The following is a 22,579-nucleotide window of genomic DNA, read 5'->3' as shown; positions in this document are numbered from 1 at the left end:
AAAGCGAGAGGAATCCAGCTTACCAGTCCTGGATTTTAGCACCATCAAGAACGAGCTCTTTCCTGTCAGGGTCCTCTTGTGTTGCTGACCATCGACCACAGGTTTCAGACGCGTCAACAGATCTGCCGAGAGGCTGTCCCCAGGTCATGCGGCAGGCAAAATCGCCACGACCGTACGTACACCGAAAGCGCGCGATTCGTCAAATCAGCGAACTCGGTGCTTCGGGGGGTGTGTAGGCAGCGCGCGGTGCCCCAGATTGTGGCGTGGCAAGGCAGTCATCAGCCATGTACGTAGGCGGCGGCGGCGCCGGGACGTTAGTCTTTGGCCGAGGCCCAGGAATCGATAGCCTGATGCAGACACGCAACCCTCACAAGGCCGTCTTTTGATCATAAGACCAGCGCGTGTCGCCGCCTTCTCTCTGCCAAGCAGCATCCGTCAGCCAACGGGGAGCAGTCGCATGCACTGCAAATAGATCCTTTTCGGCCGTACATCGTCGGGCGGTGGATGTGTTGATCCCGCCGCCGGCCGCCCAGAGCAGTGCTGCACGGGTGATGCAGTGAGTGCATCCAAAACGAGCCGCCACGTGGATATCCGGACAACACGGCACAGAGCATCGATGAGGTGGTTGCACGGAGGACTCGAGGACATCGACCGATCTGACGTGAGGCCGGCTCCTTGCGTCTTCACAGCGTCCTCGTAGTTTGGCCGAAGATGAAGCGGCTTACAAAGCTTCGTCTCTGCCAACGTCAACTGCAATGCCGTACACTCCAGCAGATGCGCAACGACGCCAGCCCAGTCCGTCTCATGAATACCGACGATGCAGAGCCGTGCGCGAAAACGCGTAGTATCATCGTGTATCCCGTGTTACACGAAGAAGCAAAAGGTACGTACTTATGTGTCTGATTATGCCGTAGGGATCGGATGTGTTGAGCGCCCGCCGGATTATGCAACACAGTCATGGCTGACGCCGCCTGCTTTGGCCCGCTGCGTAGTGCAATCGTCGTCAGCCTTGTAATCATTGCGTCCACCGCCGGCGGCCCGAGGATTGCATCTATGTTCCCGCTTCAGCATCGCAGACTCCGCAGGCGGCAAATGGGTCGCGCGAAGGCCTTCCGGCGGGCGATGATGCCCAGCGGCCAGTTGCAAATGGCAGCGATGGTCGCGCCGGCACGTCCACGCTCGGCCAGGGGAGTAACTCCATCGCCGAGCTGTACGGATATGTTCAGCATAGCACAACCAACACCATGGCGCTGGTGCGCAGGGTGAGTGCCGTGTACCCTTCCATGTAGCATGCTTCCTGGAGCAAGAAGCTAGCCCCTGTCTCTAATCATCGCCCGCGTGTAGTTGGGTCTGGAGGAGGACGAAAGCCCGATGAGCAGCCAGTCATTCTCCGGGGAGACCATGGATGAGATCGAGAAGAGCATGAGAAAGCTGCCGGACCGAGAGACCCTTGACGTTCTCATGCAGTACTTCGTGAAAGAAGTCCATTGGCAAGCAGAACCCCCAGCCGCCTTCGGTCTTTGCGTTCCTTCCACTGACCAAACGCATACACAGGATGGAGCAGGTGATTTTTCTGCCTTGGTTTCTGGGCCAATACGAGCAATGGTGGAACCAGGAGCGACGATACACAGTTTTCCACGTGGAGTTCGCCGTGCTCTTCCTACGAGTATGTTCCTACGCATCACAGTTCCTTCCTTCGCCCTCGCATACCATCGATCGAATTCGCGGCATGCCCTTGGACGACGTGCGCCACGCATGCGACAATGTCGCTGACGATTTGGCGGCAATTGGCGCACGGGCTGATGCGAGGGGTGCGCTCATTCGCGTGCAGCACTTGTTGATCTTGGGACTGCAACGACAATGCGAAGGACGGATGCATGCCTTCCGGGAGGCCCTCGGCGATGCGGCTCGGGTGGCGCACAGGAGTGGACTACATCGAGGGCGTGCGGCCTGGGATCATGGCTTGACTGACGCCGACATGGAGATACGTTGCCGAGTGTTCTGCAATCTCTTCGTCAGGGACAGGTACGGAGTGCTGCAGAAGCTGCTGTGCTGGGAGTCTCTCTAACTCAGCCCGCCACAGTGTCCTTTCGAGACAGCTCGACTGTCCGCCCTTCCTGTCACCCAACATAACCTCTGAACACCTGCCGTATACTCATTCTTCGCCGAACGATGATGCCCCCGACGGCTACTCCGAACGCGCGCTACAGGCCCGTCTGGCAAGCTTCTGGAGAGGCGTTGCCCCGAGGCAGGACTCAGAGTACGAACCAATACTGGCCGCGGACCGCTACGGAAAGTTTTGCAGCGAGTACCTGCCGCAGTTGCCGCCCGCATTCGCACTCGAGCCTAGCATAGAGTGGGACGAACGATTCCCCCGGCTTCGATTGCAGAGGCAGATCTTGCACGTGGCTATATTCGAATCTCTACGCTACAACTTTCGCCCGGTGCTGCTGGGTGGATCGGCAGAGCAGCCGATGTTGGTTGCATCGCAGAAGAGGGCGTTGGCCGCGGCGGCTGTGATGGTGCTGGACGGAGTTGCCAAGCTACACACCATGCTAGGCAACTCCCACACTCGCCTACCAACCATCATCATGCCCACGTTCGAGGCCGCCGTTGTCCTGATGAGGCTACTTATGGACGTCAACTTCCCGGGCACAACCTCAAGCGCAGACGCGCCACTACGTCCGCTGGGTATTGATCCACTTGGAGAGACGGTGGCTCTCTTGACGCGGATTCAATGCCGCCAGGCGGTGAAGCAGGCTAACACGCGTCTCGATATGCTCGCCGAAGTCAGCAACATGGCCAAGGTGGGAGCCAGTACATTGGGTTCCCTTGCAGCTAGACTATCGAGCAGCATCGTAGAATGACGCATAAGATACGCGATAAAAGGACAGGAGCGCGAAAGGATCAGTCTATAATCACAATACTCTATGCCCTCCACAAAACTGTGGAACGACGAAGTCGCAAGTAGGCCTGCGACGTCCTCACTTTTGTGCAAATCTGGATCTCGCCCTCAACTTGTCTCCGTAATGCCACAGCGCAAAGATTCCCGCAATGCAGCCCACCGTCAACCCTGCCAGTAGTGTGACACCTCTGCTGACGCCCAGGTTATCATACAGCGGCTGTGAAAAGTGAATCGTGGCGGCAGCGAGAGACGAACGCGCGAGATCGTTGCCGGCGAATAGCGAGGCGGCGTATCGCGGGTACGACAGCGGGAGGTAGAGGAAGATGCACTGCAGGACGATGAAGATGCCGGTGAGGACAACTGCAATGCCGATCGTGGGGGCTATCCAGGGAATCTCCGGCGATGAGGTCCATGCAAAGATGAACAAGCCGATTGGGAAAAGAAATGAGGCGGGTAGGGCGGGACGAAGCAGACGCTCGGGTGGACCGAGGGTATGAGCGCGTACGGCAGGCTCGAAGACCCGGTAGATGTAGCTCCAGTACATGACGATTGCAATGGCAGCGCCGACGTTGACGGACAAAAACACAATGCCTTCCTCGCCGAGATTGAAGCGATGCATACCGATGTAGACCAGGGGAAAGCATTCAAAGAAGGAGTAGAAGATGCCGTAGATGAGGGCGCTGTAAAGCGCGGTGAAAGCAATCGAGGGGTCAAGCAACATCATCTGCATCGGACGCCAGAGAGATTCGATCACAACGTCGCGGATTTGAAGAGTCGATTGGTCAATCTCTGATTGGCTCTTGAAGGAGGGGTTGCCGGTAAGAGCGCGTAGACGCTGCGCGCGGCGGAGAAGAATCGTGGCCGAAGAGGTTTCCGGGAGGAGGAGGAACATTGCAATCAAGATTGGACCCGAGAGCCACAGCATCTCCCAGTAAGCCCAGCGCCACCCCTCAGCCGGGACGCTGAATCCCGATATCAGAGGGGCAATCGCGGGTCCGCTTGTTGCAGCGAAGGCCCAGAGTGATAAAGCATAGGGGAGTTTGACCAAAGGATACAGATCCCCTAGAGTCGCGGGACCAGTAGCTAGGCATGGGCTTCCAAAAAAACCAAGGAGGAATCGTAGGACAACGAGGCCAGCGAAATTGTCGGCAAGCGCAGTAGGGATTGTCAGAATGACAAAAATTGCGAAAGTGAATATATAGGGCGGGTTTCGTCCGATCGAAGGAATCTCTGACAAAGGTGACCAGAGCATGGGGCCGATGCCGTAGGCGAGGACGTACATGGAGAGTGTGAGCGAGACGAGCTGGCGCGAGACACCAAAAAGCTCCATGACTTGACCATACCCTGGCGTGCAAATGGCCGAGCCCACGTAGACCGCCAAGGTATAGCAAAGAATTAGTGCTGATACCAGTGCTTTTTTCCTAGAGGTCCAATTTTGGGGGTTGGCGGGATCTGTCGGGTTGTACCAGTCGACGAGAATCGTGCCATCGGCCAGCAGGGTCGGCTGCGTCTGGTGGTTTATGACATCGGGCACTTCCAATTGCACGATCTTCCTCTCTTGTATGGCCGGGTCGAAAGTGGGTCCGGTGCTGGCAGAGGTTTTGAGTGAGGCACGATCCAGCGATGCATCTCGCGCCGCCGGGAAGCGTTGTTGCGCGGCTTCGACAGCTTTGACGTAGGACTCGGGGAGCTCAAAATCCCGTCGTTCCTCCGGATACTGCAGGTGTGTGTTGCGAGTGACGAAGCGGATAATCACCCCGAGAGTCGTGTTGCGGATGAAGTCGGACATGCTTGCGGGAGCAGCTCGAAATGAAGGCGGTGTCGTGCGTCTGGAGGAGTCGAGGGAATAGAACAATGGTCGATTGGAAGCAATGGGGCACGCAAAGCATTGAAGATTGAGTGCGCCAGATCGACTTGTAGTCCAGAAGGGCATTTATACCTATCTGTAGTGGGCGAGGCTGCATGTCACGTGATCGCACCTTACCAATGCGAGCCGCTTACCAAACCTGGGCCGAGAAATGTCGGCCGAAAGATCTCGGGCTGACATGGAGACGCTCACGCACGGCCAAAGAGCAGCACGTGCATTCCAACAATGCTCGTCCTCAGTCGTGCGTCGGAACTCGTGCGCGTGTGCACTGGACCGGATTGATGGTTCTTTGTCATGACGATACCTTCGCTCGGCACTCGACGCTGTATTCTGGCGGCATTCCTCGGAGCTGTCACAGCAGCGGCTGTCCTGCTCGCGAGGGGCCCATTAAGGAGACGAGTCTGCCATTGGAAACGGGTACAGTTGATTAGCGTATGACATCCGCGCAGGGTCGATGATATCGGCAGCCAATGTCAGCTCCAGGGCAACGCCGTTGAGGGCTTCTCCCTTCATAAGGCCCTGTCATCGTCATGAGCTCGTAACTGCAGCTGCTCTCGTCGCGTGACCCAGATGATCTCTGCTCCTTCCACCCGAGAAACAAGTACACCGACTTTGCCAGTACGGAACAAGTGGGTGGCATGTCGTTGGAGTGATGTTCAAGGTCGACTGGCCAGCTTCGAGTGCCTCCAAAATAGCCTCGGCCCATTTCGACGACGGGCTCGATCAGACCTCACCCGTCATGCATTGCACCCCGTTTAGCACCTCTTCACCGCAACATCACGCCTATATAGAGCATGTCTTCCGCTTCAAAGGCCCGTGTGCAGCAGTTGAGCGAACAACTCGCCGTGCCCCGTCAGGACCCGGGCAAGTTCGAAGACATCCCCAAGATCCCGCGGATAGCTGGCGATTCCACCGGGCCGTAAGCATTCTGCCCACCCCTTGCAAGCACACTCGCTGACCACACCGCAGCCGACTCAAAGGCAAAGTCATCATCGTCACCGGCACCAACTCACCCATTGGAATCGGACGGGCAGCCGCGCATCTCTTCGCCCAGAATGGCGCCAAAGCCGTCTTCCTCTGCGATCTCAACACCCAGCACCTCGAAACGCATAAGCGCGAGCTCAACTCCCTCTACCCGGACGTCGCCATCCACCCGCAGAAAGTAGACGTCGGCGAAGAAGCGGACGTGGAGGGCGTGGTCAACCTCGCGCTCGAAAAGTACGGCCGGCTCGACGTCTTCTATGCCAATGGCGGCATCAGCATCACTACGGAGAGAGTGCTCGACGGCTCGGCGGAGAAGTTTATGCAGACGATGAAGACCAATGCCTTGAGGTGAGTAAATCCCCACACGAACCGAACTCCACCCTCTAATACTCCTCAAGCGTCTTCCTCGCCGTCAAGCATGGCGCCCGCGGCATGCTCGTCACCTCCGACGAAAAGCCTTACCCCAGCGGCTCCATCCTCGGCACCGCATCCGTCGCCGGCCTACGCTCCAACGCTGGTGCAACTGACTACTCCGCCTCCAAAGCGGCCGTCATCAGCGTCATGCAGACCTCCTCGTACCAGCTCGCGGGCACGGGTATACGCTGCAACGCAATCTGCCCCGGCATCATCGAGACGGGCATGACGATCAAGGTGTACGAGGCTGCGCGCGCAAAGGGCTCCGAGAGGAAGATTGGGCAGTTGAATCCGCTTATGAGGGGCGGGTTGTCGGATGAGGTTGCCCGGGTTGCGCTGTTTTTGGCATCGGATGAGGCCAGCTATGTGAGTTTTTCTCCACCTCACACTCATGATTCGTACTAACGGCTCTCAGGTAAACGGCCAGGCTATCCCCGTATGTGGAGGCCTCTCAGCTGGCCATCCATTTGTACCCGGCAAGCTTGCATAATCGGCATCGAGTCGGATGTGAGAAGCAAAATTGAATAAAGACTGTAAGGCTAAGCGGCCGCCAACGCCAGGCTAATCAGCAAGGAATGGAAAAGCTCGAAGCCTTCTCACACGCTCACTTCCCCCGGATCGACAAACATGTCATCCTCCCGCCCCTGCAGCACACTCGCAACACTCAAAACCACCCCATCCACCTCCTCTCCATTCCTTGCAATGCGCTGCTGGTTCAACTCCTCCCATATCTTCTGTAAATACGTGCGTAGCGTCTTCAGCCCCCGGAGATATCCTCGATCCACGTCCTCCGGATGATGAGGCGGACACGGCTTGCGCTTGACCACCTCTTCATCCTCGGCGGTGACGCAATTGGCAAAGTCGACAATCTTCAGCTTGATGTCGGGATACGGGGCCGCCTTGTCATGGTGATGCGTCTGATGGCGTAGACTGCTGCGGTATTTGCCATGCACATCTGCATCTCCACGGTCGTAAATCATGAGTAGACTGCTCGCGTATAGTCGGTAGCCGGGGAGCGCCCGGATGATGCGGTCCAGCGCCATGATCTTGTCGAGAATCATGGGAATGTGCTTGAGCGCTTGTGCATGCCCGATGCCGTCGAAGAAGAAGCTCTTCAAGGCGTGCTTGAACCCGTTACCGGCAACAACATCACGTCCATAGTACTTGTCCTGGAACTCGTACGTCTGCTGCCTGACGTTGTAGACTTGCATGCCGCAGATGCGCACGCCCAGCTCACGGGAGGTGGTCGTCTGGCACTTTTGCCGTTGAGATGCCTGTTTCTGTGTGGTGGCTTCCACACCGTACTGCCTAGTGCCCATCTTCAAGTCCAACACGCACGGCTTCTGCATCCCAGCCGTCAAGTCTTCGAGGAGGAGGAAATGCTCCACTCGCTCATCATGCTGAACGAGGGATGTCTCGGGATTGCGAGGCTCGGGATCCGCAGCAAACTCAAAGGCAGGCTCCAAAGCTGCCGAATCGACCTTGACTGGCTCTTCGCCCTTTGCCATCGCCTTTTCAACATTGATCAGCAGCTCTGAGTTGGCTTGGGTTGGGCCTCGATTGACATCTTCAATCTCAAACATCTCTTCTCCCTCCCCATCCGCGCGATACGCTTCGTCTTCGTGGTATTGCAGATCGCCTCTGCTGCCTTCGACGCTTCTCGGTTTACGGAGGAGGCCGCTTCCGGAATGCCGCCGTCGGTGTGATTTGTTGCTGGTGGTGGTTGTAATGGGTTGCAATTGCTCGCCGGTGATCTCGTGTACGCTCCTGCTAAGTCCAGATGCTCCATCCCGACGGAACGTATCGAGATCTACATTCTCCGAGCGAGCGCGCTCCAAATGTCGGTGCAGTGGCTCTTTCTTCTTGATGGCGTGGTGGGATTCCTCACGTAGCATCGATGCAGAATCGGCGGTATTGTATCGCTCCAGAGACGGCATATCGTCCTGGATGGATTTATTAAACTTGCGAAAAGGTCGGGACGGATGTGCCCGGTGTCGGCGATCATGCCGGTGGATGACGGGTGGCGTGAAGACCTCCCGCAACACCCTGTCGCGCAAGCCTTCGTTGACGGTGGTGTAGCCCCAGCTCGACTTGGCTCGCAGATGCGGGCGGAAGCCTCTGCCAGACGACTCATCGTCGCTTTGACCGCCCAGTCGCTGGGGAGGAGATGAACTTGCTCGGTGTAGATCCGGAGTCAGCGATCGACGCGGTAGACCAAACAGACTTTCCGGGATCAGATGCCTGTTATTCTCGAGAATGACTTGTGGAATCGCGGATGGGGTCTGATGAGAATGACTGAAGATGCGCGGGTAGTTGGCTCTATCTTCAATGGGGTTTGTGCCATCACCCCCGCCATGCTCAGCTACGTCTTTCTGCAAAGCTGAGCTCACGTCTGCCTGCTCCACTGCAGTAGGCCGGCGCTTCTTCTGCTCCTTGCGATACGTCACGTTCAAAACGCCAATGTATTTGGGCATGAACCCCAGCAGTTCCGGATGGTTCTTCTCGACGGTCTCGTAGAAGATGTTTTCCTTGCTGTTGAGCTGTTTGCACACTGCACGGCGAGAAAAGCGATACACAGTCGTGTGGCCACCGACTTGGTGTTTATAGGGTTTGAGTTCCACGGCTCCGATTGGAGGTGGAGGGTGTTGTGATTTCCGTTGTTCTGGAGAGCGGATCGCAATGCCCATGTGTGTTTGAGGCGTCGCGGTGGGTGTCGTCTCTTCATGCTCCGACACCGCAGTCTCGTAACCTTCCGACATGGACTCGTATTCAGAGTCTGAGAACATCCGATCATTGTCGATCAAAGGCTTTGGGAGCTCTTCAAAATCTGCGAGAGACGGCGCACGAGACATGGACATGTCGCCATGTAGATAATCCTGAGCGCGCTCGGAACGCAGAGCAATGTCAACGTCCGAGCTGGACTCTCGTCGGAAGGTTGTCGGGACGTCCTCGATGACTTTGTGTTGCACCATTTGATCATCTCGCGGAGAATCATCAATCGCAACACCTTGATGGGGGAAGTAGGTGGCGGAGGAGATGTGTTCACGATCCGACTCTTCATCTTGGTCCAGCTTGAACTTGAGCTCTTGCTTCCGACGGTGCTCGCTATCGTGTTCGGGGACAGTCTTGTGGTATGCAGTGCTACGAGCAACTCCTGGTACCAGGTGATGATGATTTCGAATATCTTCCAAGAGATCCAATGGGAGGTTGTGGGCGGGACGCGAAGTGGCTGTGGGGGTCTCTGCCGTAGCTGGGGCGATTTGTCCCTCACTGCGGACTGGCTTGGCTGCGCGATTTTCGGTAGGGGTCGTCTCGCCCATTGCTGGAGTCAATGCGACAGGTATATTGCCATCGTTGCTGCGCTCCTCTTGCTCCGGATCTCTAAACAAACCCAGATAATGGCTCGTTTTGCGACTCCGCACATTCGCTATCGATGGCTCGGCTTTGGGCAGCTGCGCATCAATAATCTTGGCCACACCCAGCTCGAATCGACTCTTGCGCCGTTGAGAGTCCGCAATCGATAGACCATTAATCTTCGCCTTTCCCAATCGCCATGATCGATACTGCTCTCGTTCCGCGCTGAGCGCTTCGGTGTGTTCATCGTCAAATCTTACCGGCCCAGCTTTTGGCGTAGAAGGCAGATCGAGGACTTCTTGGAGACTGATGTCGCGCAGCAGGTCGGCGACGGGCAGTCCCGACAGATCGACGAGAGAGCGGCGATGGGAGTGTTGTGACATGCTCGATCTCTTGCCAAGTATTTGCCCGGCCGGGCTTTGCTGATTTACCAGCATCTGAGAGGATAGCGGTGGGCTCGCGCCCTTTAGTATTTCATTGTGAGGCTCACTCGAACTCCGCAACGGTGGTGCCGACACCTCCATGCCCGCAGGGTCTTGATCCGCAGCCTCGTTGATCGAGTCGAGTGAATGAGCGGGTGGCGACAAAGTCATGGAGTCGCCAGCGGAGAGGGTGGAGAGGGAGAGATCGGGCCCCGACGGCGGGGAGGCGGCGACATTGTGCTCGGGGAGATGGGGAGATAGAGAGGAAGGAGCAGGCTTCGCTCGTGCCTTTTGTGTGCCCTTTGCTCGTCTCACCGCAGTTGCACCCTCCACCGCTTTCGCCTCATCGTGTCGGAGTCGGGGAGAAGGTCGGACAGGGACAGAAGAAGCTGGCATGAGGACATTGGGCCCAGTTCAGCGGCCACGCCCTGGCAGCGAGCAAAGCGAATGGCTGACGCAGTGCAAGGTCGCTCCCGCGCCGCGGAACGCACGAGCCGGTGCCGGGGGTTGCGCGGGATCCAGTCACGTTGTCTGGGCGTCGGCTAGTTCGCTAGCGGGTCCGGGATCGAATCAGAGAGGATGCAGGGCGGCAGAGGAGGATGGGGAGTCGCGGCGTGGTGAGGCTAGCGGAGAGGAGGCAGAGCACGTTGCAAAGAAAAGGCGGCCAGTGGTGGGATGGGCGGAGCCCCGTGCGTGCCTGCCTGTCTCGGGATTGGCCTTCGCGGCTGCCGTAGCCGAAACCTTGTCCCGCCCACCCCGACATCGAGGATGCAGTGACACCAGGCACAGGTCTCATCACATATTATTACACTGATCATTATGCCGCTGTCTCTCTACACCGCTATGCCCCTTCTATACCATCCATTCGGTCCCCTCCATGCCCAGATCCAGAACCCACACGCCATCCAAATGCATATTGCCATTGTCCAAAAGGTAGGCGCGTAGCACATGGCGCCGTAGCACAGAATGTCATCGGTCGGCGTGTCCAATGTCGCCGTCCTCCTCTCCGCCGCCCATTGATACACCCACGAATAGATCAGTCCCCAGATCGTGGCGCCTATCGCTGGGACAGTGGCCACCACTCCCCAATTCGTCCCAAAGTTCTCCACCCCCCAAATCACGCTGATGCAGATTGGCGTGAGACTGAATGCCGCGCCATACCCGGAGCCGATGAATGCAGAGACCAGCCAGAATTTATCCCCATGGCCTTGCAGCGCCCCACTGGCGAGGATGACTTGGCCGATGGACATGATGATTGCAAAGGTGATTAGTACCACCACTCGAGACAGCTGAAAGCGGCCGGTCCGTTCAGTCGACGTGGAATGCGGCAAAGAAGCCAGACTATTCCCTAGGCTGTTGGGTCCACGGCGGTGTTGATGTGGGTCAGAACTCGGCGCGATGAGATCGGTGAGCGTGCCAGTAAGGATACGAGCAAGCGTGCTGGTGATGGCCACGATGGAGACGTGCGTCGCCGCGCTGGTCTGCTTCATGGCGCTGGGGCCTGACAGGCTATCTGGCGGCGGGTACAGCGTGCCAATTATCGTCCCCATGTTGTTGATGAACGCCTCGCCTGGTCCAGTGACGAGAAAGAATCCCGCTGCAAGCCACCACATCGTGCTGTCTGCAAGAAAGCGTCGCGTCTCTTCATTCAGCAGCCATGTCTTTCTCAGCTTCTGCTCCAGTTGCCGCGCCTCCTCTTCTTCCGCCTTGCGCCGGAGCTCGGTGATCTCTTCCACACTGAGTCGGCGATCTCCATTGCTATCCGTTCCATAGCCAAGATGGCGACTGCTGGTGAGGCGTTGGAAGACTTCGCTGTCTTCGAGTAGCCCGCTGTTCTCCAGCTCGTCCATTGCTTCGTCGATGAGATCTGCCTCGTCCACGATCTGTAGGGCGAAGAAGCCGCCAATACCGATGGCGAGTAGGAAGATTCCAAGGAAGAGGAAGTAGCGGTGGACATCAAGCTCACCCTTGCTTCCATCCGGGTTGGTTTCGTAGATGAAGTGACTGCCGACCTGAGACTGCCACATGCCGCTCAGTCCAAAACATGCAATCGGCATCGCCAGCGCTATGCCCTTGTATTTCCCACGACCAAAATTCTTGGCGCACGTGGTCACAGCAGACAAGTACATGCAGCTGGTGCCGGTACCAATGGGGATGAAAGCAAAAGCCATCACCCAGTATGGCCAGCCATCGCCTCCCTGCCCAGGCGGCGGCCCGCTCTTGTATGCAAATGCGGCAAGAAGATACCCAACGGCGAAGAATACTCCTGAAATCAAGGAAGGTATGCCCGGGCCGACTCGGTCACATAGAGCACCCCACAGCGGAACGGGCAGGTACAGGGCGAGTTCGGCGGTAATGGAGACGCCGTTGACCTGCAGCTGAGAATAGTGTAGGCGTTGCTGGAACAAGGGCCCGTACAGGGAGAATGCGGTGATGCCGCCGGCGCCAAGGGCGGCGAACAGAGCCCATGCGAAGCTGATGTATCGCATGGTCTGCTTCTTCATCTTTGCCCGATCTTGCTGGGCGATGCCCTCTGCAACCTCCGAAAAGAAGCTGCCGGCGATACTGCGCTCTTCACTCCGACCTCTTGCGGTGTGGGCGGGATCAGGGACGAGAAGGCGGCCGCCGGGCTTGTAGTCGAGCCTTTCGATGTTGTCGCTATCGTGCGTCTGCAGTTTCCCGCGGGAGCTGCGGCTGCTCGTGGGCCGGGAGGACATGTCCACCCTATCGGCTTGCGCCTCGCTCTCCAAGATACGAGGTGGTTGGGGCTATCTGAGCATGATGTCGCTGGAGGAGGGATGCGGCGATGCTGCTGTCGCACACAGGATCGAATCGTGGAGGTGTAGGATGTAGGTAGAAGTGATGCCTGATCCCAGGCTGGTGTCATGCCGGAGTGGCTGGCATGATGTGATCGCGTGGCATGCTCCGGCCGGATTAGGTAATGCCCGCCGACGCCGATGACGAAGACTGCACGTGGCCCGCGCCAGCCCCACCTCGAAACATCATGGAATCGCCATGTGTCCGTCAAACACGCACGCGACTCTCCTCGCCCATCTTAGAATGACCAGACTGCGTGGTAATATGGCTGGTCATGTCGACAGACACTCTTCCCACCCGAGTCTCCGAGTTGCTCTCCAAAGCCGAGGAGTTCATTCGCGCCAATCAACTTCAGCACGCCGCCGAGGCTCTGCAGGAGGCGTCTCGTCTTGATGGGAAGAATCCAGACGTCAAGGCCAAATGGCTGGCCCTCCAAAATCACGACGGACAGAATGGGAACACGCTTGACCTGTTGCGAGTGTATGTTGCCAGCAATGATTCGTCCGGTGGCCAAAAGGCGTTACAGGCCTTGAGGTCGAGGTCCATGCCCTCCCACGATGCCTCATCGGCCATCGATATCCTTCTGCGGGCAGGACAAGATGCTCTCCTTTCGGATACCCTGACAAGCACGTTACTGTCACGTAACATCGACGCGCGGAAGGTTGTCGCCGAGAGACTGTCAGCCAAGGCCACGGAAACTTTCGAATGCTTCTTCAGAGCCGGCGAGGCAACGTTTGATGCCTTGACCTCAACCCCGCTAGAAGATGCCCTTTGGTCGAGCAAGCAAAGTCAAGCAGCAGCGCAGCAAGACGTCTTTCGTCTCTGTGTCGCCACCTTGATCGAGGCTGGAGGGGAACGCTTGGACTGGGTGATGCGAGCCATGGCCCGATTTCTGTCAATGGCTGCGGAGAATCTCGCTCCCATCATCGATGAGGACGTAGTGGATGCCGTCCTCTCATGCCTCGATTATCGCTTGCCCGTTGCCCTTCGAAGTCAAGCAACGCTTGCAACTTCCAAACTCCTCCAAACCACTGGCGACCAAGGGGAAGCCTTGTTTTCAGACTTCATCACCGGCCGAGCGGCAAAAGGCACGAATGAAGACCTCATCGTTGTCTTTTCTGCCGCCGCCGCCGTCTTCCCCATCATAACTCCAGTTGCCGCGCGCTTGTTCCTGACTGACGGCTTCGTGCAACGACTTGCGCCGAATTTGGAAAGAAACTCGGCACATGGGCAAGCTGGGCAGGGGTCAGTCGGGCCCGAGAGACCTTTCGTTTAGATTTAAGACATTAGACGACTGATATGATCGCAGTAAGAGCAATACCCTGGAATCCGCCGCCCTCGAGCTTCTCAGTGCCGCATGCGTGGACGGTGCGTGTCGAGAGGCAATTCAGAGGTACTGCTCGCAGTGGCTCCACACGCTCATGGACGAACGTGAAGGTGGACATAAAGCACTTGCGGCTCTCGTTCTGGCAAAGATTAGCAACGACCCGGAGGACGATGTTACTGCAAAGCTTGAGGGACTTGTCCTTGCTGACGACCGCGAGTCTGATCAAGCGGTCGAAGGTCTTGCGTTTACTTCTTTGCGTCCCAGCGTCAAAGAGGAGATTGCAAACAACAAACAGCTGCTCAAAAAGCTGGCCATGACTTTGCGCACTCGATCGACAGCGACGTTTGGATGCCTGACGGTGTTTACAAACTTGACATTATATCGGCGGAATTTGACGGAGGAGCAGAAGAAGATTTCGCAGCTCAAAGCCTACGCCAACTCTTCCAAACCGGCGCCCGAGGATCCTCTAGACGATAATGCACACGTGACGGGACGATGTCGAATGGTCCTCGAAGCAGATGTCGTACCCGCTTTGGGGGAATGCTGCAGGCACGCATCCTCGCCGAACATCTTGGCGCTCATCACCGGTATCTTGCTTGCCCTTGCAAGAGAGCAGAAACACCGAAGCAAGATGGCACAACAAGGCGCAGTGAAGATTCTTCTACAGATCCATGAGCGAACGAGCAGACTCAAGGACAGTGACGCGGAAGCGACGAGTATTCGGACAACCTCTGCCCACGCCCTCGCTCGGCTGCTGATCTCTCTGAACCCCGATCACACATTTTCGTCTGGCTTACCCGCATCGAATGCCGTCAGCGCTCTGTCTCCGCTGCTTACGTTGAACTCGGACGAGGAACAAAGAGATCTCTTGCCCACCTTCGAAGCACTCCTTGCGCTCACAAACTTGGCGTCAATGGACGATGAGAATGTGCGAGATCTGGAGATTCGTCTTGTGTGGACACCTCTCGAGGATCAGCTGCTTCTGTCGCCAAACACTCTCGTCCAACGGGCCAGCGTAGAGCTCATCTGCAACCTCATGAACTCGCCATCTTGCGCGGCCAAGTTTGTAGGCGACGGATCAAAGCGAGAGGCGACGCGTGTGCAGATCCTCCTTGCCCTAACCGATGCTACGGATATGGCAACTCGCCGTGCGGCTGGTGGCGCCCTTGCCATGCTGACGGAATGGGATGCGGCGGTCACAGCCATCCTCGATCAGGACAAAGATACAGGGCCGAATGGCGTCAAAGCATTGCTGAGGATGTGCACGGACGAGAGTGATGAAGTCAGTCATCGGGGGATTGCCTGTCTAGGCAATGTTGTTAATGCGCCGGGGGATGTCGGCCAACGCGGCGTCGAGACTGTCAAGCAGCACAATGGGAAAGACATGCTGACGACAGCGATGAAGAAGTCGAAGGACCGGGAATTCATGCGGATTGGAGTCGAGGTGATGAAAAAGTTGATGTGACCGAGTGGTGCTTGCCCAGCATACCAGGCAGATGCTTGCGTACAGTGATGTCTCTGTTCTCACGACTGACAGCCCTGTCGGAAGTCACGTCTTCCGTGTCAGCGCTATTCTGGAATTCCACCTCTGATTCCAGTGAGGTCCATGGTCGATATAACACAATCCGCGGATGTAGTTCTTTGCGCTAAGCCACCCCGGTTTCCGCATATAGACCGCCAGCGGCAGGGGCAAGCGCCAGTCGGCGAATCAGAATCGATCTCACCCTGGACCACGCACGCCGACACCCTAAGTTAACCCTCGACTCTATTCCGATGCTTGGGCTGACTGCAGCCAAATCTCAGCCTCTGCTCATCCTCCGCCATCGATATTCTGGAAAAGACGTTGTTGTCGACGAGCAGTGCACATGCATTCCACGGCACCTCGCTCAGCCGCCGATCGTCTGGAATCGTCATCTTAAGAATGTTCAGCCAAGCATAGCCTCCGTCATCCCTTGTCACTACGTACGACTCTGTTGGATCACCATTTACCAAAAATGCACAAAGGTATGCTGTCGCACAGCGATGACGGGGTATTAAATACCGCTCGCACTTCCATCTCATACTGCTTCTTCCATCCCACCTCATTCACATCGTCCGCGCATCAAGAACTGCACCATGCTTTCCACCATTCTCTCAGCAGCCTTGTTGGGCTCTCAATTGGCCCTCGCTCTCCCAGCTGCTCATGGCGGACCGGGCTGGTATTCGACCGCAACATCCCCGGCGTCGGCATCTCAGACTCCGTTCAAGTTCCCGCTGCCCAACGGTTTCCCGAACATCCAAATTCCAAGCACAAAACTCACCACGATCGAGAAGGCCGCTCATGGCACGCTCCCCAACACTCCGCTGGCAAGCAAACTAGCCCCGGCCGACGTTACCAGCTTCCAACTCATCGCTTTCAACGAGATCTTCGAAGTGGCCTTCTTCTCCTCTCTCCTGAGGAACATCACCTCCAACGTCGCAGGCTTCGGCGTGGGGAGCCCAGAGGTGCAGAAATCCGTGGTGAAGGCACTGCGGGCGGTTCATGCACAGGAACAGCTACATGCGCTCGGTGCAAATGCCATTCTCACTGCCGCGGGCGCCGAGGCGATCCAGCCTTGTGAATACATCTTTCCCAGCGACAACTTTGACTCGGCGATCAGCTTGGCGCGGACTTTCACCGATGTGGTGATGGGTACGCTGCAAGATGCGCAGAATGGCCTGGCTGTCAATGGCGACGATGAGTATGTCGGATTGATCGGTGCCATCATTGGCCAAGGTGAGTGGCCAGAGTCTCAGTCAATTGGCTCCCGTAAGCTGACTTGCAGCCAGAGGGTGAACAAACCGGGTACTATAGGTCACTTCTCGACCTTGTCCCTTCGGAGCTGCCATTCCTTACTCGCTCTACCGGCCCCTGGGCATATTTCGCTCTCAACCAGAACTTCATCGTCCCGGGCTCGTGTCCCAACGCCCACATCATCGACCTTCCCATCTTGGGCCCTCTCAAGCTCGAGACTCCCAATGTCGAAGCAAAAGACCAGACCCTTACTTTCTCCTTCACCAACAACGGAACAGACACGAGCTCTATGAGCTTGGTCTACCAGAACCAGCAAAACCTGCCGATTGTCGAGAAGCCAAGAAACATCCGGACGAGTGGCAACACCGTCACCTTTGACGTGTCTCTGCCATATGAGGAGAACATCATGAATGGGCTCACCCTGGCCGTGATCACCGATATTGCCGGGCCTTTCTCCAGCGCCGATGATGTCGCTGCCGTTACGCTCTTTGGCCCGGCGCTGATCGAGATTGATTGATTCAGGCCTTGATTTTTTACACCATCGCGAATGCGGCGTTCATGATTGGGACTACGGATGTTAGAGTTAATACTTCTTCTAATTCAAGTAAATAATAGACTCATGATCCCGACTCTACTTCATTCTCCAGGCCTGCCGTCTTCGGCCGCATCGTCATGACTAAGCAACATTGATTCACGTCACCCGACTTTTCCCAACTTCATACACCGAGCTCCCATCTTGTCGCATATCGGGAGGCATAATCCACGAGGCATTGATCAAGTACAGTCTCCCCAGTCCTTCGAGACTCGCAGCCTCTTTTCCACGAAACCAACTGGAACATCCCGCAACCATGGCTTCCAAACCGTATGCCCAAATCCAAGCATCAGCCCAAACCACTCTCGCTCACAGCTAACCCCACAGCAAAGACCCCTCCCACCCATCCGCGCCTGCCTCTTCGACATGGACGGCCTCCTCATCGACTCCGAAGACAAATACACCATCTGCACAAACGAAGTCCTGCGCGAATACGGCCGACCCGGCGTTCCGTGGAACATAAAAGCACAACTGCAAGGCCGTCCGGCGCCACAAGCCGGTGGCATCTTCTGGGAATGGGCGAAGCTGCCCCTCTCGCGAGAAGAGTTTTACACCAAAGTCCAGGCATTGCAGAAAACGCACTTCCCCACTTGCAAACCGCTGGCGGGCGTGCCAGAGCTGTTGCGCATATTGGGCAAGCAGACGGATGTCAAGATTGCGTTGGCGACGAGTAGTCAGACGATGAATTTCAAACTCAAGACGGGCCATTTGGAGGAGTTGTTTGCTGTCTTTGCGGACGAGAACCGGGTGTTGGGAGACGACGAGAGGATTGGGAAGGGGAGGGGCAAGCCGGCGCCGGACATCTATCTGGTGGCACTGGAGACGATAAATGCACGGTTGAGGAAGGAGGGTGGGAAGGAAATTACGCCGGCGGAGTGCTTGGTCTTCGAGGATAGTGTGCCGGGCGTGGAGTCGGGACGAAGAGCAGGCATGCAAGTGGTGTGGTGTCCTCACCCGGGACTACTCAACGAATACAAAGGGCGGGAGGCGGAGGTCCTTGCTGGGTTGACGGGAGAGCACAAAGAGGTGCAAGAGAAGAATGAGGAGATTGGCGTAGTCGCCGCCGACGGCTCGGAAAGGAAGAAGGGTGCGCCGGGAGAGTTGAACGACGGGTGGGCGAAATTCCTGCCTTCTCTGGAGGATTTTCCCTACCAAGATTATGGCATTAATATGTGAGTGTTTTGAAAATGGGCACCTCGTTGATGGGCTTGTTGCTAACATGGCACAGTAGAAAAGAAGACGGACGGTTATAGTCGACGAGTCAGGTCTGGCATCGGTCATCAGCTATGTACAGAGTCTGTGCCATTTGCACGTCCGTCATCAGGCCGTTTAGATTATATGAATAGAGGTGGTAGGACTAATGTCAGAATGAGATGACAGAAAGACAATCACTGCGCGCCTGGTGGAATGAAGACGGTGCTTACGTCGAGGCTGTCACCAGAAACAGACTCATCCTGCAGATCACTGGTTTACGACAGTCACTCGCGCTAAAATCTCACCTTACGTCGCCCTGGTTGTCGACCTCAACTTCAGAGCTGCGACCTGAGTGAATGATCAAATTACTTAAACAAGCCATCACAGTGGTAACAACACCTCGACATCTGCCCCCATCAGCATCACATTCCAAGCCGAATAAAGATGTCACTCCCCGACAGCAACAAGGCTGGCGAAGTTCAAGTCTTCAACCTCAGCTTTCCAAGATGCGGAACGATGTGTACGCCTTCTCCCACTGACGGGAAATGTAAAATCGACTAATGCTCCTGGAATGATACACAGCCATGCAAGCGGCGCTCGATCAGCTAGGCTACAAATGCTGGCACTCAACGCTATGCTTCGGCGACAACGCCCAATGTCGCCGCTGGGGTGCGGCGATGGAAGGCAAATACGCAAACAACACGCCTCCTACCCGCGCCGACTTCGACGTCCTCTTCCAAGGCTACAATGCCGTCTCTGCCGATCCCCCAGCCTTTGCATTTGTCGAGGAACTCGTCGCCTCCTACCCCAACGCCAAAATCATCCTCGTCGAGCGCGACGAAGACGCCTGGTACAACTCGTACGCTGCTACGACGCAGCACGCCTTGTTTCGGTGGGACATGCACTTTGTCAGCAACATCGACCCGGACGTCGTAGGCCCGGTGCGCGACATGCAGCAGGCGTGGGTGCGTCTGTGGTGGAAGTGCAAGACCGAGGCCGAGATGAGCGCCAAGGCTCGAACCATGTTTCGCGAGCACAATCGTCTCGTGCGTGCGGTTGTTCCTGCCGATCGCCTGCTCGTGTACAAGCTGGGGAGTGGGTGGGCGCCATTGTGCGAGTTTCTTGAAAAGGAGGCGCCCGAGACGCCGTTCCCATCTCTGCATGACCGCGCCACTGTGCGGGCCAGGTACAAGTGGATTAATGTACGAGGTTTGCAGATCGTGGCCAAGCAAGCAACCAAGCTGCTGGTTCCGGTTGGGGTGGGTGTTTGGGGATGGTGGGCGTACACCAAGTATTACCTGCGTCGGCCGTGAGTGCGGTCCCCTCATGGCCTGCGCAGGAATGTATTGTCTCTGGTTGGGGAGTAGGTCTTCCGGCATCTGTAGTTTGCATCGGAAATCCCTTGGACCTGCATCCTCTTGTCGCAATGTTTCGAGATGCAGGCGTGCTTCAAAAACCGCGCCTCACATACCGACAGCCCTCAGCCATCAATTCGTACGTCTCGGTCATGGGACAGATCGAAGAGGCATTGGAGGCCATTGCGAGGCGTGTGATGCGTGCTGAGGTCGCCACCAGACAGCCCTTACACCACTCCAATTCCTCCTCCGCTTCCGCAGACTCGAACAAATTCTTGGCTGCGGTGATGTAGGCGCGGAGGAATCGTGCAGCCGTGAGCGTCGCTCGTTGGCTCTTGTAGTGAACATGCTGGCAGATCTGAAGCGCAATCCGCCGAGCTCGTCGCTCCACTTCCTTCCCATCGACTCCTGCCCAATCTGGCGCAAGTCCGTCGCGCTCTACGCCGCACCGGATGACTTGAAGGATGGCGCAGTCGGTGAGAATGCTAGCAAAGCGTAAAGCCATGCTAGGATAGCTGTACTTGGGCGAGGTGAAACGATAGTGCTCAGTGATGATTGTCGGGGCAATGAAGAGATAGACATGCTCTTCAATGTTCGTATCGAACTCGTCGATATTCAGACAGTTGACCGCCGGGCCGTGGGATAGCCTCTCGGCGTCTCGGAACGATGGCTCTACACTGAACGCTGGAACGTCGTGAGCACGACGGATTTCGGAGGACATGGCATCAAGAGCATGCTTAGAATGAGGTCCGTGTCCTTTGGAGAAGTTGTCGGCAGACTCCAGCAGCTTAGGGGTCGGCACAATCAAATCCCTGACTAGGTTACGATCGACTGTGGATGGTGCGGCAACTGAAGTAGGCTGGCGCCAACGAGAAGTGGTAACGTTGTCGCTGGCGAGGTAGCCTGTTTCGCGATAGATTGCTTGGTCTTCCTGCATAAAAACACGCGGCACGCGCGCCCACTCTGGATTCTGATATTCCACGCTTCTGCGGCGGGCGATTCCGAGGACGTTGCCTTGAATCTGAAGTTGTCGAATCAGGGCTGTGTCGACCTCCGGGTGGCCCGTGAGGAACGAGGGTCCGTACTTGATGAGGAACTGCAGCATGCCCTGAAGATGCACGGTGGATTGGCGCTGTGTGGATTCGCCCGGCAAGGATGGCGTGATGCTCATCAACACAATGGCCATCATGATACTTTGCGCATTGCTAGGTGGCGCACGGGGGCCACGAATGGGTAGGGGTCGAGATGGCTGATAGGCCAGCACGGCTGATCGTAGCGTGGCCAGCAGCCGTCCTCGCGAAAGAGACGCGGCGTAGATTGTCCGAGATTCTTGCGACCGTCCTGCCAAATGGGCCAAGCAGATCGTGTCAATGGCCTGCAGGAGGAGTGGCGGTGAATTGATATCAACCCGAGCGCAGACGTGCAGTAGCGAAGACTCGTTGGTATGAGGCGCGTACGGCCCGAGAGACTCCTTATGTGCCGGGTAGCGATCTTGAATAAAAGCGGCGAGCATTTGGGCACGGTGAACGGCTTCTGCAGTGATCATGGCTTCGGGCTGGGGTTCGGCGGTCGTTCGGACGAGAGCCTTGTCGCTGTGATTGTCTCGAAATGCCACTTCCCAGCTACTATATCCCTCGCAAGTGATGCCGGAGCGCAGACATTTCTGACAATATGGCCGCAGCCCGTCGCACTTGATCTTCCGTTTGCTGGATTCGGTTAGTCGTGGGCATCTCGTATTCGCTCTGCATGGTTTCGCACTGACCGGCATGTCTTGCAATAATCGGATGTAGGCTTCCAGAGCACGACTCGCTTTCTTTTCGCCTGCTGCATCGTCTTTGCCTCCGCATCGATGAGTGGGACTGAAGCGCAGTAGACCAGACGAGCCAAGGGTAGACATTGACAGTGTGAATGAGCAACATGATGGCCTCGACCATGCTGACCCAACTGATTTGTCAGAAACCATGTTGGAAGCAGCTTATAAGCGTCGATAACAATGCGGGGTCTGCAGCGGATGTACTGTGTGTACCTTGAGTAGAGAGAGGGCTCCAAAGTGCTGTTGAGCATCAAGACGCTCCATTGAAAGTCTCCCACGAAAGGCCTGAGTAATCCCACTTCCACCTACATGTGACCAGAGAAGCCACTTGCTATGATCCAGCCTCGCCTCGTTGACAAGCCGTCCAGACAGAGGTGTCACCATCAGGTTACTCATGCTGAGTCAGGGCCAGCACAAGATGAAGCGTACCTGCAGCGGCTGGTGAGGGAGACACCCAACTCCATCCTTTTTGTCATCGTCAGTATGCAGGTCCCGCAGCTTTGCAGAGGACGTCGAGCTTCCATCGTGTGGTGTGCACGATACAGTGAAGATGCTCGTGATTTCGGGGTGCAGCACCGTGTCAGACGACAATCACCCGACCCACCAGGCCACACTGGCTTCAACGTCCCGGAGCATCTCCACTGTGACTTTTGGGCTTCCATCTTATGCATGACGAGACGACTGACAGTCGGCACAACTCGGAATGTATGCTGAAGTGGGTGAAAGTGGGTGCGAGACGTCCTTCGCCCCAGGACCCTTGAT

At 56.7% G+C, this 22,579-nt stretch overlaps 10 protein-coding genes across 10 annotated transcripts; 6 read left to right on the top strand and 4 right to left on the bottom strand.

Annotated features, from left to right (window-relative positions):
- Positions 1 to 527: 527 nt before the first annotated feature.
- BDY17DRAFT_141124 (uncharacterized protein) lies at positions 528 to 2,926 on the top strand. The gene is made up of 5 exons (XM_033729512.1): positions 528 to 883; positions 993 to 1,262; positions 1,345 to 1,490; positions 1,555 to 2,025; positions 2,084 to 2,926. Exons 1-5 carry the CDS (start codon positions 818 to 820, stop codon positions 2,865 to 2,867), a joined length of 1,737 nt encoding a protein of 578 aa, XP_033589658.1. The 5' UTR covers positions 528 to 817; the 3' UTR covers positions 2,868 to 2,926.
- A 58-nt stretch (positions 2,927 to 2,984) lies between these two features.
- Positions 2,985 to 4,694, bottom strand: BDY17DRAFT_250564 (major facilitator superfamily domain-containing protein; the record flags this gene model as incomplete). The annotated part of the gene is made up of 1 exon (XM_033731078.1): positions 2,985 to 4,694. One exon carries the CDS (start codon positions 4,692 to 4,694, stop codon positions 2,985 to 2,987), a length of 1,710 nt encoding a protein of 569 aa, XP_033589657.1.
- Positions 4,695 to 5,202: 508 nt separating this feature from the next.
- On the top strand, positions 5,203 to 6,944 carry BDY17DRAFT_141181 (uncharacterized protein). Its single transcript, XM_033729513.1, has 4 exons — positions 5,203 to 5,691; positions 5,742 to 6,104; positions 6,155 to 6,536; positions 6,586 to 6,944. The coding sequence occupies exons 1-4, from the start codon at positions 5,567 to 5,569 to the stop codon at positions 6,658 to 6,660; spliced, it is 945 nt and encodes a 314-aa protein (XP_033589656.1). The 5' UTR covers positions 5,203 to 5,566; the 3' UTR covers positions 6,661 to 6,944.
- BDY17DRAFT_310157 (uncharacterized protein) lies at positions 6,767 to 10,117 on the bottom strand (the record flags this gene model as incomplete). Its single annotated transcript, XM_033735406.1, has 1 exon — positions 6,767 to 10,117. The coding sequence occupies one exon, from the start codon at positions 10,115 to 10,117 to the stop codon at positions 6,767 to 6,769; it is 3,351 nt and encodes a 1,116-aa protein (XP_033589655.1).
- Positions 10,118 to 10,736: 619 nt separating this feature from the next.
- On the bottom strand, positions 10,737 to 12,839 carry BDY17DRAFT_296744 (major facilitator superfamily domain-containing protein). Its single transcript, XM_033733496.1, has one exon. It carries the CDS (start codon positions 12,661 to 12,663, stop codon positions 10,780 to 10,782), a length of 1,884 nt encoding a protein of 627 aa, XP_033589654.1. The 5' UTR covers positions 12,664 to 12,839; the 3' UTR covers positions 10,737 to 10,779.
- Positions 12,840 to 13,037: 198 nt separating this feature from the next.
- On the top strand, positions 13,038 to 15,555 carry BDY17DRAFT_250350 (myosin-binding striated muscle assembly central-domain-containing protein; the record flags this gene model as incomplete). Its single annotated transcript, XM_033731053.1, has 2 exons — positions 13,038 to 14,008; positions 14,073 to 15,555. The coding sequence occupies 2 exons, from the start codon at positions 13,038 to 13,040 to the stop codon at positions 15,553 to 15,555; spliced, it is 2,454 nt and encodes an 817-aa protein (XP_033589653.1).
- A 308-nt stretch (positions 15,556 to 15,863) lies between these two features.
- On the top strand, positions 15,864 to 17,388 carry BDY17DRAFT_141103 (uncharacterized protein). The gene is made up of 2 exons (XM_033729511.1): positions 15,864 to 16,845; positions 16,899 to 17,388. The coding sequence occupies exons 1-2, from the start codon at positions 16,206 to 16,208 to the stop codon at positions 17,378 to 17,380; spliced, it is 1,122 nt and encodes a 373-aa protein (XP_033589652.1). The 5' UTR covers positions 15,864 to 16,205; the 3' UTR covers positions 17,381 to 17,388.
- A 198-nt stretch (positions 17,389 to 17,586) lies between these two features.
- Positions 17,587 to 18,966, top strand: BDY17DRAFT_141018 (HAD-like domain-containing protein). The gene is made up of 3 exons (XM_033729509.1): positions 17,587 to 17,725; positions 17,783 to 18,627; positions 18,684 to 18,966. Exons 2-3 carry the CDS (start codon positions 17,822 to 17,824, stop codon positions 18,706 to 18,708), a joined length of 831 nt encoding a protein of 276 aa, XP_033589651.1. The 5' UTR covers positions 17,587 to 17,725; positions 17,783 to 17,821; the 3' UTR covers positions 18,709 to 18,966.
- A 1-nt stretch (position 18,967) lies between these two features.
- Positions 18,968 to 20,030, top strand: BDY17DRAFT_141064 (uncharacterized protein). The gene has a single exon (XM_033729510.1). The coding sequence runs from the start codon at positions 19,234 to 19,236 to the stop codon at positions 19,960 to 19,962; it is 729 nt and encodes a 242-aa protein (XP_033589650.1). The 5' UTR covers positions 18,968 to 19,233; the 3' UTR covers positions 19,963 to 20,030.
- BDY17DRAFT_141000 (uncharacterized protein) lies at positions 20,031 to 22,528 on the bottom strand. The gene is made up of 3 exons (XM_033729508.1): positions 22,394 to 22,528; positions 21,767 to 22,282; positions 20,031 to 21,710 (listed from the first exon to the last, which is right to left on the bottom strand). The coding sequence occupies exons 2-3, from the start codon at positions 22,066 to 22,068 to the stop codon at positions 20,099 to 20,101; spliced, it is 1,914 nt and encodes a 637-aa protein (XP_033589649.1). The 5' UTR covers positions 22,069 to 22,282; positions 22,394 to 22,528; the 3' UTR covers positions 20,031 to 20,098.
- Positions 22,529 to 22,579: the final 51 nt, after the last annotated feature.

This window comes from Neohortaea acidophila, assembly GCF_010093505.1.
Source record: "Neohortaea acidophila strain CBS 113389 unplaced genomic scaffold BDY17scaffold_5, whole genome shotgun sequence".
NCBI lineage: Eukaryota > Fungi > Ascomycota > Dothideomycetes > Mycosphaerellales > Teratosphaeriaceae > Neohortaea > Neohortaea acidophila.
Note: the sequence above shows the minus strand (reverse complement) of the source record. Positions and strands in the feature narration are given on the sequence as shown.